At 46.7% G+C, this 16,286-nt stretch overlaps 1 protein-coding gene across 5 annotated transcripts in view; it reads left to right on the top strand.

Moving 5' to 3' along the window:
- Positions 1-16,034, top strand: part of IP6K1 (inositol hexakisphosphate kinase 1) — a 68,333-nt gene extending 52,299 nt beyond the window's left edge. For all 5 annotated transcript variants that reach the window (XM_058558756.1, XM_058558766.1, XM_058558787.1 and 2 more), the window contains 4 exons: positions 3,763-3,973; positions 7,904-8,085; positions 11,882-12,057; positions 12,587-16,034. In XM_058558756.1, the coding sequence (XP_058414739.1) occupies positions 3,763-3,973; positions 7,904-8,085; positions 11,882-12,057; positions 12,587-13,105 (1,088 nt within the window). In that variant the 3' untranslated portion in view covers positions 13,106-16,034. The remainder of the gene's footprint in view (positions 1-3,762; positions 3,974-7,903; positions 8,086-11,881; positions 12,058-12,586) is intronic.
- Positions 16,035-16,286: the final 252 nt, after the last annotated feature.

Here is a 16,286-nt window from a genome sequence, read left to right as displayed (position 1 = left end):
CTATTCTTAGAGAGAGCTTCTTCCTGCCCTTCCCACAGCATAGCCATTTGTCCCCTGATCAGGTATGATGTTCTGTGTCTGCCAGTGGTATACCAGGGTACTCAGTGGTGTGTGCCTGCAGAGAATGAAAGGTTTCCAGTATAGCTTTAGATGGCCCTGCAAGACAAAAGAGAAAGAGTTAATTGTAAAAGGAGAGAACAATATATTTGACTATATAAAATAAAAAACTTATGTTTATCAAAGTACACCTTTAAAGAAAATGAAGAGATAAAGATATTTACAACACCATATAACTGACCAAGGATTAGTTTCTAGAATGACTATATATGCGTGTATGTGCGTGTATATATACACGCACATACACGCATATATAAAAATTTGTGTAAATCAATAAGAAAAAGACAACAAGAGAATGAAAATAAAGAAAATCAATGAAACCTAAAGCAATGGCTGATTCTTTGAGAAGAATCATAAGATTGATAAATCTTGGTGCCAGCTTGGTGGCGTAGTGGTTAAGTTCGCGCTTCACTTTGGCAGCCTGGGGTTTGCAGGTTCAAATCCCGGGTGCAGACTTATACACCACTTATTAACTTATTAAGGCATGCTGTGGTGGTGTCCCATATACAAAATAGAGGAAGATGCGCACAGATGTTAGCTCAGAGCCAATCTTCCTCAGCAAAAAAAAAAAAAAAAGAAAGAAAGAAAGAAAAAGAAAAGAAAAAAAATTGATAAATCTCTAGCCAGACTGATCAGGAAAAAAAAGTCATAAGTTTCCAGTATCAGAAATGGTAGATGTGTCATCACTACAGATTCTACTGATATTTAAAAGATAAAAGAATATTATGAATGACTTTATGCCAATAAATTCTACAACTCAGATGAAATAGGCAATTTCTTGAAAGACGCAAACTATGAAAACTCAGTCAAGAAGAAATGGATAGTCTGAATAGCCCTATCTATTAAATTAAAATTGGAGTTTAAAGCATTCCAGCAAAGAAAACTCCATGCCCACACAGCGTGAAACGCCGTGAAATGCCCACACGCCTTCACTGGTGAATTCTACCAAATATTTAAGAACGAAATACTACCAGTTCTACACAAACTCTTCCAGAAATTGAAGAGAGAATACATCCCAACTCATTTTATAAGGCCATTGCAAGAAAATAAATGTTCCTGCTGAACCTAGATGTAAAAAATTTTAGCAGGTTGAATCCAACAATAGATTAAAAGGATAATACATCATGATGAAGTAGGATTTATCTAAGTAATACAGGGTAGGTTTAACATTCAAAAGTTAATGTAATTTGCCTTATTAATAAACTAAAAAAAGAAAAACCATGATTATCTCAATAGATGCAGAAAAAGCCTTTGACAGTATCCAGCATCCATTTTGACAAAACAACAACAACAAAACTCTCAGCAAACTAGGAATAGAAGGAAAGTTCCTCAACCTGATACAGGGCATCCATGAAAAACCTACAGTTAACATCAAACATAACGATGAAACAGTTGCTTTCCCTCTTAAGATTAGGAGTGAGACGAGGATGTCCATGCTCTTCTCTTTGTTTTACTGGAGATTCTGGGCAGTGCAGTTAGGCAAGAAAATGAAATAAAAAGCATCCAGGGGGCCGGCCCTGTGTCATAGCGGTTAAGTGTGCACGCTCCGCTGCTGGTGGCCCGGGTTCGGATCCTGGGTGTGCACCAATGCACCACTTGTCAGGCCATGCTGTGGCGGTGTCCCACATAAAGTGGAGGAAGATGGGCACGGATATTAGCCCAGGGCCAGTCTTCCTCAGCAAAAAGAGGAGGATTGGCATGGATGTCAGCCCAGGGCTGATCTTCCTCACAAAAAAAAAAAAAAAAGCATCCAGATTGGAAAGGAAGAAGTAAATCTGTATTTGTAGACAACATAGAATTCTATCTTCAGCCAAACTATCAATCAAGTGTTGGAGCAGAATAAAGTCCTGCAAAGGACTCAGAAAATTGACCTCCTGGCCACCCTTTCTTAGAAAGTTACTTCAAGGTGTATTCCATTGAAATAAGGAGTAAACCAAGAGAGAGGAAAAGTAGAGGATTGCAGAAGGGATGACTCTCACTCTGGTCAGCTACAGCAGGGAGGGGCCCAGCATGTGGCAGGCCTTGGAGGACACTCCAAGGATCAGAGCATGAGGGGGAGCCCATGAGACAGAGAAGATTGTAGACCAACTTGAACCGAATTGAGGCTCTGGTAAAGACAGAAGAATTTACAAAGATGAAAACCTGCCGGAGAGGCAGCAGTCTATGTAAGAAAGCCAGGGTACAGATGTGAAGCCCACTAAAATGAGGCATACTTTTAAGCAATGTAATAAAAAAGAATCCATTTCTTTTTCTTCTTCTTTTTTTTTTTTTGCTGAGGAAGATTCACCCTGAGCTAACATCTGCTGCCAATCTTCCTCTTTTGGTATGTGAGCCGCCACCACAGCATGGCCACAGACGAGTGGTCTAGGTCCATGCCCGGGAACCAAACTCGGGCCACTGAAGTGGAGTGCACCAAACTTAACCACTAGGCCACTGGGGCTGGCCGAGAATCCATTTCAACTTGATGTTTTAAGGACTTTTTTTTTTTCTAAAAGGGCCCAGGGATTGGGGCAGTGTCCACCTGGAGAAAGAAATGGGCATAAGAGAAGGATATTCTTTGTCTGGCACGTTGACCTATTTATAAATGCTTCTCACTGATTTTCACAATATAGAGCCAGGTTTGCACACCAAGAGTGTAAAAGGAGAAATGTAGCTGACGGAAGATTGGATGTGGAATTTAGATGAAGGGCAGCCTGGACCTTTTTTTTTTTTTTTTTTTTAAAAAAAAACCTCCTCCTTGAGTTAGGTTTCTAGGTATTGTGTTTTAACTCCTTTGGTAATGATCCAGAAGAACTGATAAAAATGGGCACAACAGGGCTGGCCCCATGGCTTAGCGGTTAAGTGCGCGCGCTCCGCTGCTGGCGGCCCGGGTTCGGATCCCGGGTGCATACAGGCTCACTGCTTCTCCGGCCATGCTGGGGCCGCGTTCCACATACAGCAACTAGAGGGACGTGCAGCTATGACATGCAACTGTCTACTGGGGCTTTGGGGGAAAAAATAAATAAATAAATAAATAAAATGAACCTATTAAAAAAAAATGGGCACAACAGACTGTTTTGCATGAGTGCAGCATGGAAAATAGAAAGGTGTCTCAACTTAGGAATGCCGGTGGTTTGGTGAGGTAGGAGTTCTGTCTGGTGAGGTTAGAGTAGCCTAATACTCAATGTAGACGGAAGACATGTTTTTGGGACTGACTTAGAGGGGGCAGTCTTGATGTCTCTCTAGGTGACACTGTCATTCAGAAGGAAACCAGATCTAGAGGAGGACCAGACAGGAAATGGCAGCATCGTAGAGCAGTTAAATAAGTAGAGGGTTAAATTATGTCAGGTGTGGATGTCACCTTCACAGAACACAGTTCTTTTGAAAGGTACAGAAGTCAATAATTGAAAGTGAGGGGGCTAGATGAGAGAGTGGAGAATAAATATAGATTTATCCAAGATCAGAGGTAAGTAGCAGACTTAGAGGAGGAGTGAGTGGTCAGCTGTCTTCTGGAAAGATGTCTGCTGGTCACTGTTCCTACACTGATCTACAGTTGGTTCAGGGCAGGTGACATCTGTGTGCTGTAGGACAGCAAGTGCCAGCAGTCTGTGCTGCTTGGACCCAGGCTGTGTAGACATTTGTTGACTGGCTTTCTTTTTTCAACAGGTGTGGTATCTGTCTGTTTTGAGGGGGACAGTGATGGTTACATCAACTTGGTGGCCTACCCTTATGTGGAAAGTGAGACCATGGAGCAGGATGATACACCAGAGCGGGAGCAACCTCGGCGCAAACACTCGCGCCGGAGCCTGCACCGGTCAGGCAGTGGCAGTGATCACAAGGAGGAGAAAGCCAGCTTGTCCCTCGAAACCTCTGAGAGGTAAGGGGATGGTGAGCAGGGCTGAAGGTACGTGGCTGGTCCTGTCAGCACAAGCACTCAAGATATCTCTAGAGTCCTGACACATCATGGGGAAGTAGGGCTCAAGGTTGGGGGAAGATGGCTGGTGTTCTTGGGCCACCCACATAGGTGCGGCCTACCACCTGTGTGTCACATCACCCCAGTGACGACTCCTTCTGAGTATGGCTGTGGCTGGTGGAGAGAGAATGAAGTTCTCTCAGCGCTTTGGAAGCAAGGACGCCCTGTGCCCTGTGTTCTCCAGCTTTATGTCTCACACTCCCAAGACAAGAGGTCGAAATGCATTGGTCCACAGGGAGGCTCCAACTGCTTTCTGACCTGCAGGATGTCAGAGCCCAAGGACAATGAGGGGCCATCCAGACTAGTGTTCTTTAAGAGTTTTGGGCGTCAGACCTCTTTGAGACTCTAATATCAGCTATTAACCCTTTCCCTGCACCTAAAATTTAGTTTATTGCATTGGAAATTGATTTTTCTTGTAGATTAGGAAAATAGTCTACAAAGAATTATGTTTCTTGATATTTCATGCAAAAAATGTGAACTCCCACTAGGGTGGCTATAATCAAAAGGACAGAATAAAAGTGTTGATGAAGATGTAGAGAAATTGGAACCCTCCTACATTGCTGATGGGAATGTAAAATAGTGCAGCCATTCTGGAAAACAATTTGGCAGTTCTTCAACAAGTTAACCCAGCAGTTCTACTCCTAAGTATATACCTAAGAGAATTGAAGAAATATATTTACACACAAAACTTGTACACCCAACTTTACAGCAGCAGCATTCCTAATAGCCAAAAAGCGGAAACAACCCAAGCGTCCATCAGCTGATGAATGGATAAATAAAATGTGGTCTATCCATGCAATAGAATATTACTCAGTGGTGAAAAAGAATGGAGTATTGATACATGCTACAACATGGATGAACCTTGAAAACATACTAAGTGAAAGAAGCCAGACACAAAAAACCACATTGTATGATTCCTTTTATATAAAATATTGAGAATAGGCAAATCGATAGAGATAGAAAGCACATTAGTGGATGCCAGGGACTGAGAGGGAGGGGAGGATGGGAAATGACTGCTAATGATGACAGGGTTTGTTTTGGGGGTGATGAAAATGTCCTAAAAATTAGATAGCAGTGATGTTTTACAACATTGTGAATATAGTAAAAAACCACGGAATTGTAATAAAAATCAAAATAATGTGAGCTTCCTAAAACAAAATGAAATCAAAATTGTATAATTAAATTATATTTTATTTTACTAAAAAATGTTTCAGTGGATAGGATGCTCTGTGACTTGACTTAGAAGTTGGAATTGGGACTTTTCTTAGATGTGGCAGCACATAGTTGATCTCTGACATCAGATCAGTTCAGTAGCACCTGCTTCACTCTCTGGCTCCTGAAGCTCCAAGGGCCCAGGCTGTTCTAGCTCTCCTCACTCACTTGGATGGAAGAGGACACACTCACATCGAGGAGCACAGAACTCCACGAGACTCTGGCTTATTGTGTGATGTATCATTTCTTCTGTCCTCAGTTGGAGTGTCTCTGGCCTGGTCTGCATCTCTGATGCAAGGAGAAGCTTGCTGTCCACTTCTTAGTAAGCAGCGTCTCCAGATGTTGAACATTGTTGTGGAAAATGGACTCCAGCCTGCAGAAGCACTTCTTCCAGGGCTTCCTTCTCATTCCCCAAGGGGCATCCTCTTGACTGATGATTGTGGGACCTAAGCTTGGTCATTTACGTGACAAGGAATGTTCCTTAAGTCCCCATGGCCATAGTTGGCAGTTGATGCCTCTCAACAGCTCTTCAGAGTGGGCTTTCTTTTGTCCTCCAGAGGTACAGAAGTTGCTTCATGAGTCATCTAGTGAAAAGCCAGTGAACACAGAATAACATCAAGGGCCCAGCTCTGAAGGTAACAGCTCTATCTGCAGTGACCAGACTTCTGTGTGGCCTGTTAGCTGAGTCTCTAAGTCAATCCCAGGAGTGGAGCTTGTTTCTTCACCAGGGCCAGGGCTGCAACACCAAGGGTGATGCCAGGTGTCATGGGTGCCCCATCCCGGCGCAGAGAACTTACTTGGGTTCACTTGGCAAATCAGTCAGCCTTGCTGTTTCTTAAAGGGGATCACAAAAAGGCATCCATGAATGGCTTCAGCAGTGCCCTCACCTGAAGAAAATGAGAGTGTTATCATACCGAGAGGCATTCATGGGCTTCTCTCCTTCCAGTTAAAGGTGAAATGTGATCTCTGCCAGTGCCTCTTAGCCAGTGTCGCACAGCCTGCCCAGCCACCCTGTCGGGCCGGTCACCATTTCCAGCGCAGTAGACCTGGTGGTTAGCTTGACTCTGTGTGACTCATTGCACAGTTTGTGGAAAGGCAGCAGTTCGGGAGAGGAGAGTGGCACTTGACATTGCTGCAGCGCTCTGCCTCTGCTCTGAGCCACAGACTTGCTCTACCATTTCCAGGGCACATAGCTTTGATAGTGCTTTTCTTTTCTTTGCTTGGCAGTATGATAAGCAGCATTGCAAGTTACTTCCAGCAAAGATTTTTATGTTGGGGAAAAATGAAGTTGTGGTAAAGTTCTAATGTTTTCAATTGGAGTCACCTTACCAAAACCCCTTTGTGGTTTGACTTATTTTAAACATAAAATTCCTTACTCAAATGGCTTCATGCCTTTCCACAGGTGCAAACCTTGTCTGCTGAGAAACACAGGTTCCTGGGGCCTGCTCAGGGTAGACTCTGTCCTGCCTTTTTTTTCTTTGATGCTTTCCCTCTTTCTTCCAGGCCTGAAACAAAGGCAGACAGACATTTCATAAGCATAATGTCTGCATGTGCTTTCTTTAAATCTTACTAAAGATTCTGTCATAGATGTTGTGGACAAAGATAGGACAGTTACTCATGTCCTTGACAGTGGCATCCCATAATCCACCTTACGTTTGTTAAGTGTGAAACTACAGGTTCCTCAGTTTTTGTAGTTTTTTAAATTGTCATAAAATAACATAAAATTTATCATTTTCACCTTTTTCCAGTGTACAGTTCAGTTCCATTAAGTACATTCATGTTGTACAGCCATCACCACTATCCATTTCCAGAACTTCTTCATCATCCTCAATAGAAGCTGTATACTTATTCAGCAGTTAACTCTCCATTCCCCTCCCTCCAGCCCCTGGCAACCACCATTTTACTTCTGTCTCCATGAATTTGCAGTTAGCTCATATGAATGGAATCATACGGTATCTCTCCTTTTGTGTGTGGCTTATTTCACTTAGCAAAATGTTTTCAAGGTTCATCCAGAATTTCGTTCCTTTTTATAGCTGAATAATATTCCATTGTATGTGTATACCACGTTTTGTTTATCCATTCATCCACTGATGGGCGCTTGGGTTGTTTCCACCTCTTGTTTATTGTAATGCTGCTATGAACATTGGTGTAAAGTGTCTGTTTCTTGTTTTCAGTTCTTTCAGGTATATACCTAGGACTGGAATTGTTGGATCATATGATAATTCTACGTTTAACTTTTTTGAGGAAACGCCAAACCTTTTAACAGTGGCTGGCACCATTTTACATTCCCTCCAGCAATGTACAAGAGTTCCAGTTTCTCCACCTCCTCAACAACACTTGTTCCAGTGTGTTTTTATAATAGCCTTCCTAGTGGATGTGAAGTGGTATCTTCATCACATAATTTGATGCAGAGAATTGTTTTTCAGACAGTTTTTAGAGACACAGGAAGAACACTACTTATACCATTTACTCACTGTTATGGGCTCATGCCCTGCACCACCCATCAGCAGGGTCTGTGGGTGGCAGATTAGGCCTGATCCAGGCCTCCCCCACCCTTGCAGTGAGACCCCAGAGGGTGACTTGTCTGAGCCCCTTAGCAATGTGTGTGTTCTTCCTTCTTAGCTCCCAGGAAGCAAAGAGTCCAAAGGTGGAGCTATACAGCCACTCGGATGTCCCTTTCCAGATGCTAGATGGCAACAGCGGTCTGAGTTCTGAGAAGATCAGCCACAACCCGTGGAGCCTGCGCTGTCACAAGCAGCAGCTGAGCCGCATGCGCTCCGAATCCAAGGACCGAAAGCTCTACAGTATCCTTGTTACCGCTCATTCAGCAGTGTGTACTGCTGGGACTATGAGTCCTGTGTCAGGGCACCTTCCAGTATCATGGCTGAGGCCTTCTCTATTCAGGGGCCCCTCCTTGGTTCTCATCTCACTTTTTCATAGGCTTTTCTTCCTCTTCATCTTTCTTAGTTTCATCAATGTGTTTTTTCTGCCTTTAGTGGCTGGTAAGACTGAAGCTTAAACTTGATGGCCTAGAAGAGTGCTGTCCAATAGACCTTTCTGTGACAATGGAAGTAGTCTCTATCTGTGCTTTCTACTATGGTAGCCAGTAGCCACACTGAGTAACCAAAATGTGGCTGCTGTAACCGAGTTATTGAATTTTAAGTTTATTTATTTTTATTTTTATTTATTTGATTTTTTGGTGAGGAAGAGTGGCCCTGCTCTAACATCTGTTGCCAATCTTCCTCTTTTTGCTTGAGGAAGATTGTCCCCAACCTAACATCTGTGCCAGTCTTCCTCTATTTTGTATGTGGGATGCCACCACAGCATGGCTTGACAAGCGATGTGTAGGTCTGCGCCCAGGATCTGAACCCGCAAACCCCGGGCTGTCGAAGCGGAGCACGCGAACTTAACCACTACACCACCGAGCAGGCCCTAAATTTATTTTAATTAGTTAAAATTTAAATTTAAATCACCAAATGTGTTGGGGCTGGCCCTGTGGCTTAGCGGTTAAGTGCGCGCGCTCTGCTACTGGCGGCCTGGGTTCGGATCCTGGGCGTGCATGGACACACCGCTTCTCCAGCCATGCTGAGGCCACGTCCCACATACAGCATCTAGAAGGATGTGCAACTATGACATACAACTATCTACTGGGGCTTTGGGGAAAAAAAAAAAGGAGGAGGATTGGCAATAGATGTTAGCTCAGAGCCGGTCTTCCTCAGCAAAAAAAAAAAAGGACGATTATCATGGATGTTAGCTCAGGGCTGATCTTCCTCACCAAAAAAAAAAAAATCACTAAATGTGGCTAGTGGCTACCATATTTAACAGTGTCTGTCTAAAATCAGGTCTCTAGGTGTGTGTGTGCGCATGCACATGTGTTTTTCTCCCCTCCCAAAAGATAATAATTAAAAAGTAGTATGTTTGGGGGCCGGCCTGGTGGCGCAAGCGGTTAAGTGCGCGCGCTGCGCTGCGGCGGCCCGGGGTTCGCTGGTTCGGATCCCGGGCGCGCACTGACGCACTGCTTGGCAAGCCATGCTGTGGCGGCGTCCCATATAAAGTGGAGGAAGATGGGCACAGATGTTAGCCCAGGGCCGTCTTCCTCAGCAAAAAAAGAGGAGGATTGGCGGATGTTAGCACAGGGCTGATCTCCTCACACACACACACAAAAAAAAGTAGTATGTTTGATTTTGGTGGGGGGTTTTTTGTCCAAGATAGACACCAGGGCCTGGCCTGGTGGCATAGTGGTTAAGTTCGTGTGCTCCGCTTCAGCAGCCCAGTGTTTGTGGGTTTGAATCCTGGGCGCGGACTGATGCACCACTCATCAAGCCATGCTGTGGTGGCGTCCCACATACAAAATAGCGGAAGATGGGCACAGATGTTAGCTCAGGACCAATCTTCCTCAGCAAACAGAGGGAGATTGGCAACAGATGTTAGCTCAGGGCCACCCTTCCTCACCAAAAATAAATAAGTAAGATAACATATGATACCTATACAATGTAAAATAGTTTTAAGATGTTAAAGGTAAAAAAGTATTATGAAATGGGAATTCTTATAATTGTTTAGTGTTCTGAAGCAGTAGACAGTAAATAATTTGTTGTTAGTGCCATTGAGTCAATTCCAACTCCTAGCAACCCTGTGTACAGCAGAGCAGAACCCTGCCTGGTCTTTTTGCTCCATCCTCTCACCTTCCAGCGCTGTATCATACAGTGCACTGCTGCTATTCAGGGGGTTTTCACGGCCAATTTTTTCAGAAGTGGGTGGCCAGGTCTTTCTTCCTAGTCTGTCTTAGTTGGAAGCTCTGCTGAAAACTGTCCACCATTAGTGACCCTCCTGGTATTTGAATTACCGGTGGCATAACTTTCAGCATCACAGCAACACACGGCCACCACAGTATGACAGCCAACAGAAGGGTGGTATGGTTCCCTGATGGGGAAACAAACCCAGGCCAAGGCAATGAGAGCACTGAGTCTTAACCACTAGACCACCAGGGCCTATGTAAAATAACTAATACTTACTGAGAAACTGAGGGGAAGTGTGCTGAGCACTTCATATGTATTTACTCAGTTTTCATAATAGTCTTTTGAGGGAGAAACTGCTATGATTTCCATATAGATGAAGAAATGGAAGCAGGGGGTGTTAAGTGTTGTTCCCAGAGCCAGTGAGTGGCCAAAGCAGGATTCAAGAGCCCATGCTTTCAGGCACTGTGAGATGTTTTTGCGGCCTTCTTTAAGTTTTATTGTCACTTTTTTATAGTTTATATCAGGCGATGTTATTAATTAAAGGCCAAATTTAATGGTTTTTCTCTAAGTTATTCTTTAAAGAATTAGGAGATGTTAAAATGTTCATCATCAGAGTCATGCTGAGTGTCTTATCCTCCAAGACTATGTGATTGTTTCATAGTCCCCAAATATAGAATCGAGGTCCAGGCTGTAAGCCATGATAACTTTTAGCAGACATGTCTTTACCTGTATCCAAGATTGTTGCAGACAGTGGATTTATATGAAGACATGGATATAAATGCCAGGAGGCGAGGACCATAGAGCTGTTTTGAACAGAAGGTCCTAGAAGTAAGTACTAATGGATAAGTTTAAATATATGGTTTGAAGTTTAGTCAGAAAATGGCAAGATAGAAATTTAAATCCAGCCTTTTTAAAAAGTTCCCATTTGGAAATGTTAAATCTCATTTCTCATTTTTGTAGTAGTACTGCAAAGACATCTTCCGTATTTATTAGGCCTGGGGGAGGCGTTGGCTTGAATAGGGATATATGTGAATCTGTCAAATCTTCTTTAGTTTGTGTATGTCTGCAAGACAGAGCTAAAGAATAAAATAAAAATGATGATATCAACAGATATGGGATGTGTATATACAATGGAAAATTATCCAGCCATAAAGAATGAAATTTTTTCACATGCTACAATATGCTCCATTTTGCTAAGTGAAATAGCCAGACACAAAAGGACAAAACATAACTCCACTTATATGAAGTACCAAGACTAGGGAAATTCATAGAGACAGAAAGTAGAATAGTAGTTAGCAGGGGTTGGGGGCGACGAGGAATGGGAGCTATTGTTTAATGGGTATAGTTTCTAGTTTCTGTTTGGGAAGATGAAAAAGTTCTGGAGATAGATAGTAGTGGTGGTTGCAAAATAATATGAATGTACTTAATGCCACTGAACTGTACACTTAAAAATGGTTAATTTTATGTATATTTTACCACGATAAGAAAATTTTATAAAGAAATACGAAGTCAGTGGTGTGAAGTCCACATTTGAGAGTTTTTGAGGTAAATATAGATGAGAATACCCCCCCCTTTTTTTTTTTGGTGAGGAAGATTGGCCCTGAGCTAACATTCCTGCCTATTCTATCCTCCTCTATTTTGTATGTGGGATGCTGTCACAGCATGGCTTGATGAGCGGTGTGTAGGTCCGTGCCTGGGATCTGAACCTGTGAACCCCGGGCTGCCGAAGTGGAGCGTATGAACTTAACCACTATGCCACCAGGCTGGCCCCGAGAATGCCCCCTTTTATAGAAAAACTTGGTAGTGCTTTCCAGGCTAGGGCTGATGGTGAGTGTGGTGGTTATTCTCCTTGACCATGGCCCAGAGTTCCTCCTGCTTGAGAACGTGGTGCACCACTTCAGGTACCCCTGTGTGCTAGACCTGAAGATGGGCACCCGGCAGCATGGTGATGACGCTTCGGCTGAGAAGGCGGCCCGGCAGATGAGGAAGTGCGAGCAGAGTACGTCAGCTACACTGGGTGTCAGGGTCTGTGGCATGCAGGTGAGTCGCCCCTGGTGAGAGCCTAGGTGCTGCCGTTCACATGTTTTAGGTTGTGCATGTACCTGCCTGCTACCCATGCCCAGTGTCCTCCTGGCCCACATTGGTCCAGATCTCCTCCAAGAGGGTGAGTCTCCCATAGGGTGCTGAGTGCATCCTTATAGGTATGTTCCCTGAGCCCTCTTGTCCTTACCTGGTGACCTCGGTCTGGGCTCCAGCGGCAGAGCCATTGTGAGAGCTTGTTGCTTTGACATTGGGGCAAGTAAGAAAATATTCCTACTTTGAGTCCAGCTATGCCCGAGGGAAGCTTGGAGGAGGGCTCCAAAGGTGATGGCAGAGAACTTGTAGGCCTGGTCTCTGTGCTTTCCTGCTTTATTGCAGGAAAACTTACAGCAAACTCACTCTAGTTGTACAGGGTGGAGCAGAAAAGCTCAGGTTGGTCAGAAGTACTTTCCAGACAGTGCTTGCCCAGGGCACTATGAGATCATCAGACCTCCCTGGTGCTCACCCTATCTGTCTCCTGGGGTTTCAGGTGTACCAGCTGGACACAGGGCATTACCTCTGCAGGAACAAGTACTATGGCCGTGGGCTCTCCATTGAAGGCTTCCGCAGCGCCCTCTATCAGTACCTGCACAATGGCCTGGACCTGCGGTGTGACCTTTTTGAGCCCATCCTGAGCAAACTGAGGGGCCTGAAAGCTGTGCTAGAGCGGCAGGCCTCCTACCGCTTCTACTCCAGTTCCCTGCTTGTCATCTATGATGGCAAGGAGTGCCGGGCTGAGTCCTCCCTGGACCGCCGGTCTGAGATGCGTCTCAAGCACCTGGACACCGGGCTCCCTGAGGTGGCATCACTCTGTGGCCCTAGCACCAGCCCTGAGGCGGGCCCCTCCTCTCCACCCAAAGTGGATGTCCGCATGATCGACTTTGCACACAGCACGTTCAAGGGCTTCCGGGATGACCCCACCGTGCATGATGGGCCGGACCGAGGCTATGTGTTTGGCCTGGAGAACCTCATCAGCATCATGGAACAGATGCGGGAAGAGAACCAGTAGGCCCAGCTCTGGGCCCCCAGAACCCCTTTCTCTCCACTCGCAGGCAGGGACCATTGCTCTGAACTCGCCATGAGGACACACAGACTTGATTTTAAAGGGTTATATTTCTCTTTGGTGTAAACTAAAAGAAATGTTTTTAGCTGTAGCCTGGAATCCATATATATAAAGTGATGGAGGGCAGAACACACATTCTCGCAGCCAGGCTCTTAGCTCTACAGCTCTGTTGTGTCCATGCTGACTTAGGAAGGAAGTGGTGCCCCTGATGGGTTTGGCAGCAGGGACAGGGTGCCCTTGGACATTGGTTTCTCTTGCCTAGGTCTTTGGGGTCTGAGGCTGCAGGGCTCTGCTGTTTGTCGGGTGAAAGCCTGGCCTGGCACAGGCCCCTCCATGCCTGCTCATCCCTTGTTCCTCAGAAGTAGGGAGATTGGGTGCCCATATCTTGGGGGACTTTCTAGTCTTATATTGTAGGTGTCAGCCAGCTCTTTAACAGATGCCCCCAGGACACCACAGGGCCAACTGCACACAGCTGGACCCATCTTTCTCAGTTCTGACCTTGGCATGAGGCTAGATTCACGAAGCTGGGCTGAAGCCAGCTTTTGGTAGAAGAGAGGCCCTGGGATCCCCAGGCATTCTTTGGCTCTTGAACCTGCTCCTTCTCCTGCCTGCACACCCCAGCCAGCCTTTCTCACGAAGATCCCTTGCCTAAGGAGGCCACCCTCTTTTGCCCCACTGAAGAGGGCCCTGGTGTATTTGCTGAGGAGAGTCAATGTCCTAGTGGGCCCCAGGGCCTCTAGTGGCTCTGGCCCAGACAGTATTTGCAGTTCTTGTGCTGTGGGTGAGAGTCCTCTTCTTCTGGCTTGGGCAGCTGTGCTGCCTCTGGATGGGCTGCTCTTCCCAGGGCTCAAGGGCTGTGGTCCGCTCAGGGTCTCACCTTTCTCCAGGCCAGGCTCAAGGCAGCAGCCCATTGTGAGGAGCTCCAGGCTTGTGAGGGAGAACTTTAAGCTTGTCTGCTCTTAAGGACCTTGTCTGGGCTGTGGGTACAGGTGCCCAGATTCTGCTAATGAGAGTTTTGTCTTAGTCCCAGAATCAATCAGTCTGTCCATTTGTCCATCTGCCAGCCCTTGTCTCTTAGGAGCTTTCTTTTGGGGTGTAGCCTTGTTCATTAGTAAATACTGACTTGCTTCATGCTTTCCCCAGCAAAATATTCTTTCCCATTTCTGAGGTGAGCTTTTGCCCCTCTGCCCTTCTTCAGCAGGTGCTACCTTTTTACAAAGAACTGGTAGCAAAATGAATTGTAGGAGGTGTTTCCCTGCTGGCTCAGCACCCTCTCTGTGCCCTGGAGTGTGGCCTCCCTCAGCAGTCAACACTGACAGTGGTACAGTGAAGGCCCAAGGGGTGACCTCTTCCTTCCCCATGGTTTTAGTAATTTTAGCTGCCAACCCTTAATGGCACAGAGACCTGCCACCTCCAACACATGTGGCCAGAAGGTGATACTGCACTCACCTAGCCATTGCCAAAGTTAGTGCCCTCACCTCCGAGCCTAGGTGTCATTGTCACTTTTGGCATGTTCCTATTTGGGCATTAAAGGTAAGCCTGCCAGTTGGTGTCTGAGAGGGCTTCGTAACTGATGGACTAATTTCCCGGTCGTTAGAGATGTAGCCTCACACATCTTAAATGGGCTCTGATGGATCCTATCTCTGTCAGCCCTCTGACCCTAGAGCCAGTGGTGGGCAGGTTCCCATTCCTTGGGGCAGCTTCCCTGTTTCTGGTCAGTAACGACCATCTTCTCTCCTGTACCATTCTGTGGCTTCAGCCATAGGGGCAGGAGCTCTTCGTTAGTGTAGACAGACAGACATTTCCTGGCAGGGCAGAGGCTAAGACAAAGGGTCTGGGGCCACTCGGAACCCTTTTGATTGAACCTCTCCAGCCTGGAGATGTGCTATGCTTCCTGAGTTCCTATAGTTTGGGAGCAGATGCTGCCCCGATCTGCTCTTCATAGCGAGAGAGGCTGTGCCCACTTATATTCAGTGTTTTCCTGGCACTAAAAAGAGCAGAAGAGCCTGGGATTTGCTGCTTCTCCCCCAGGGCAGGTACCCTCTTTTCAGCACTTTTGACACTTGGAGACCCAGCCCTGTTAGCTGGTGGGTAGTGGGCATGTGTGTGTGTGCACATGCTCTCTGCCACTACTTTCTCCCTGCTTCATGCCAGAGTCCTCTCTCCCAGGCCCTGCCTTCCCAGCCGCAACTTGGGACCAAAGTGCAACGCGGGGTCATGGGTTGGGGTGCTCAAGTGACCCCCTCTCTATAGTGCTTCCCTGGGCCAAGTCGACACCAGCCCCCCTGGGGGGTGAGGGGGGACAGGCGGTGCTTAAAGAGGAAGGGGACCAGTGTAGCAACTTGCCAGGGACCCCACGACCCCGCTCACATTGGGGCCTCTGCAGTGGGCGTGGGGAATCCTCCTAAGGGGCCAAAAGTCTGGGCTAGTTCAGTAGCCGCTGCTCACCTGCTCACAGCTGGCCACGCGCACGCCCCCTAGATGCAGATTGCTTTGAACTTTAAAGCTGTTCAATTTGGTTCTGTTCGTGCCGATTTAAAAAAACGTTTTAATGAGGAAAAAATTGGAGAACCCTGGAAAGGACCTGGTTCCTTTGATTCTCGGGGAACTGTAAGGCCTCGCCTCTAGGAATCTCTCTCTGCTCCACTTTTCTATAAGCTGCCTAAGCCTGTTCACGCCGCCCGAGGCCCGCGCCCGGATACTCCACGGGACTCTGGCCGCGCCTTGGCGCAGTTGTGTTTCCTCGGGACCTTGCGTGCGCCGGAGCGGGGTGCTCGGGTCTCGTGCCGAGCCCACCCCTTTCTGTACACCCAGCGCTGCCCGCCCCGCTTGTGTCTGAGGTCGTGTATGTCAAAATAAAGCCGCTAGAACCTGAGGCGTATCCACGTCTTTGTAAAACCGCTGCGCCTTCCAGCAGACAGCTCCACTCCGCGTTTCTCGGCCCCTTCCCTCGTTCCGCTACTCCCTGGCCGGGCGGGGACGAGGCGGGGGCGGGGCCGGAAGCGGCTGTGTCGCGGCGGACCCGGCACGAGGAGGGAAGCGGGCCTCGCCCTTGGCGCCAGTTCCGCCTTTGGATCCGCCAATGGCCGGCTGACCCGCAGGTCCCCCCTGGTCCCCATGGCAGCCC

This window comes from Diceros bicornis, chromosome 2, assembly GCF_020826845.1.
Source record: "Diceros bicornis minor isolate mBicDic1 chromosome 2, mDicBic1.mat.cur, whole genome shotgun sequence".
Lineage (NCBI taxonomy): Eukaryota > Metazoa > Chordata > Mammalia > Perissodactyla > Rhinocerotidae > Diceros > Diceros bicornis.
This window is presented reverse-complemented; position numbering and strand designations above follow the sequence as displayed.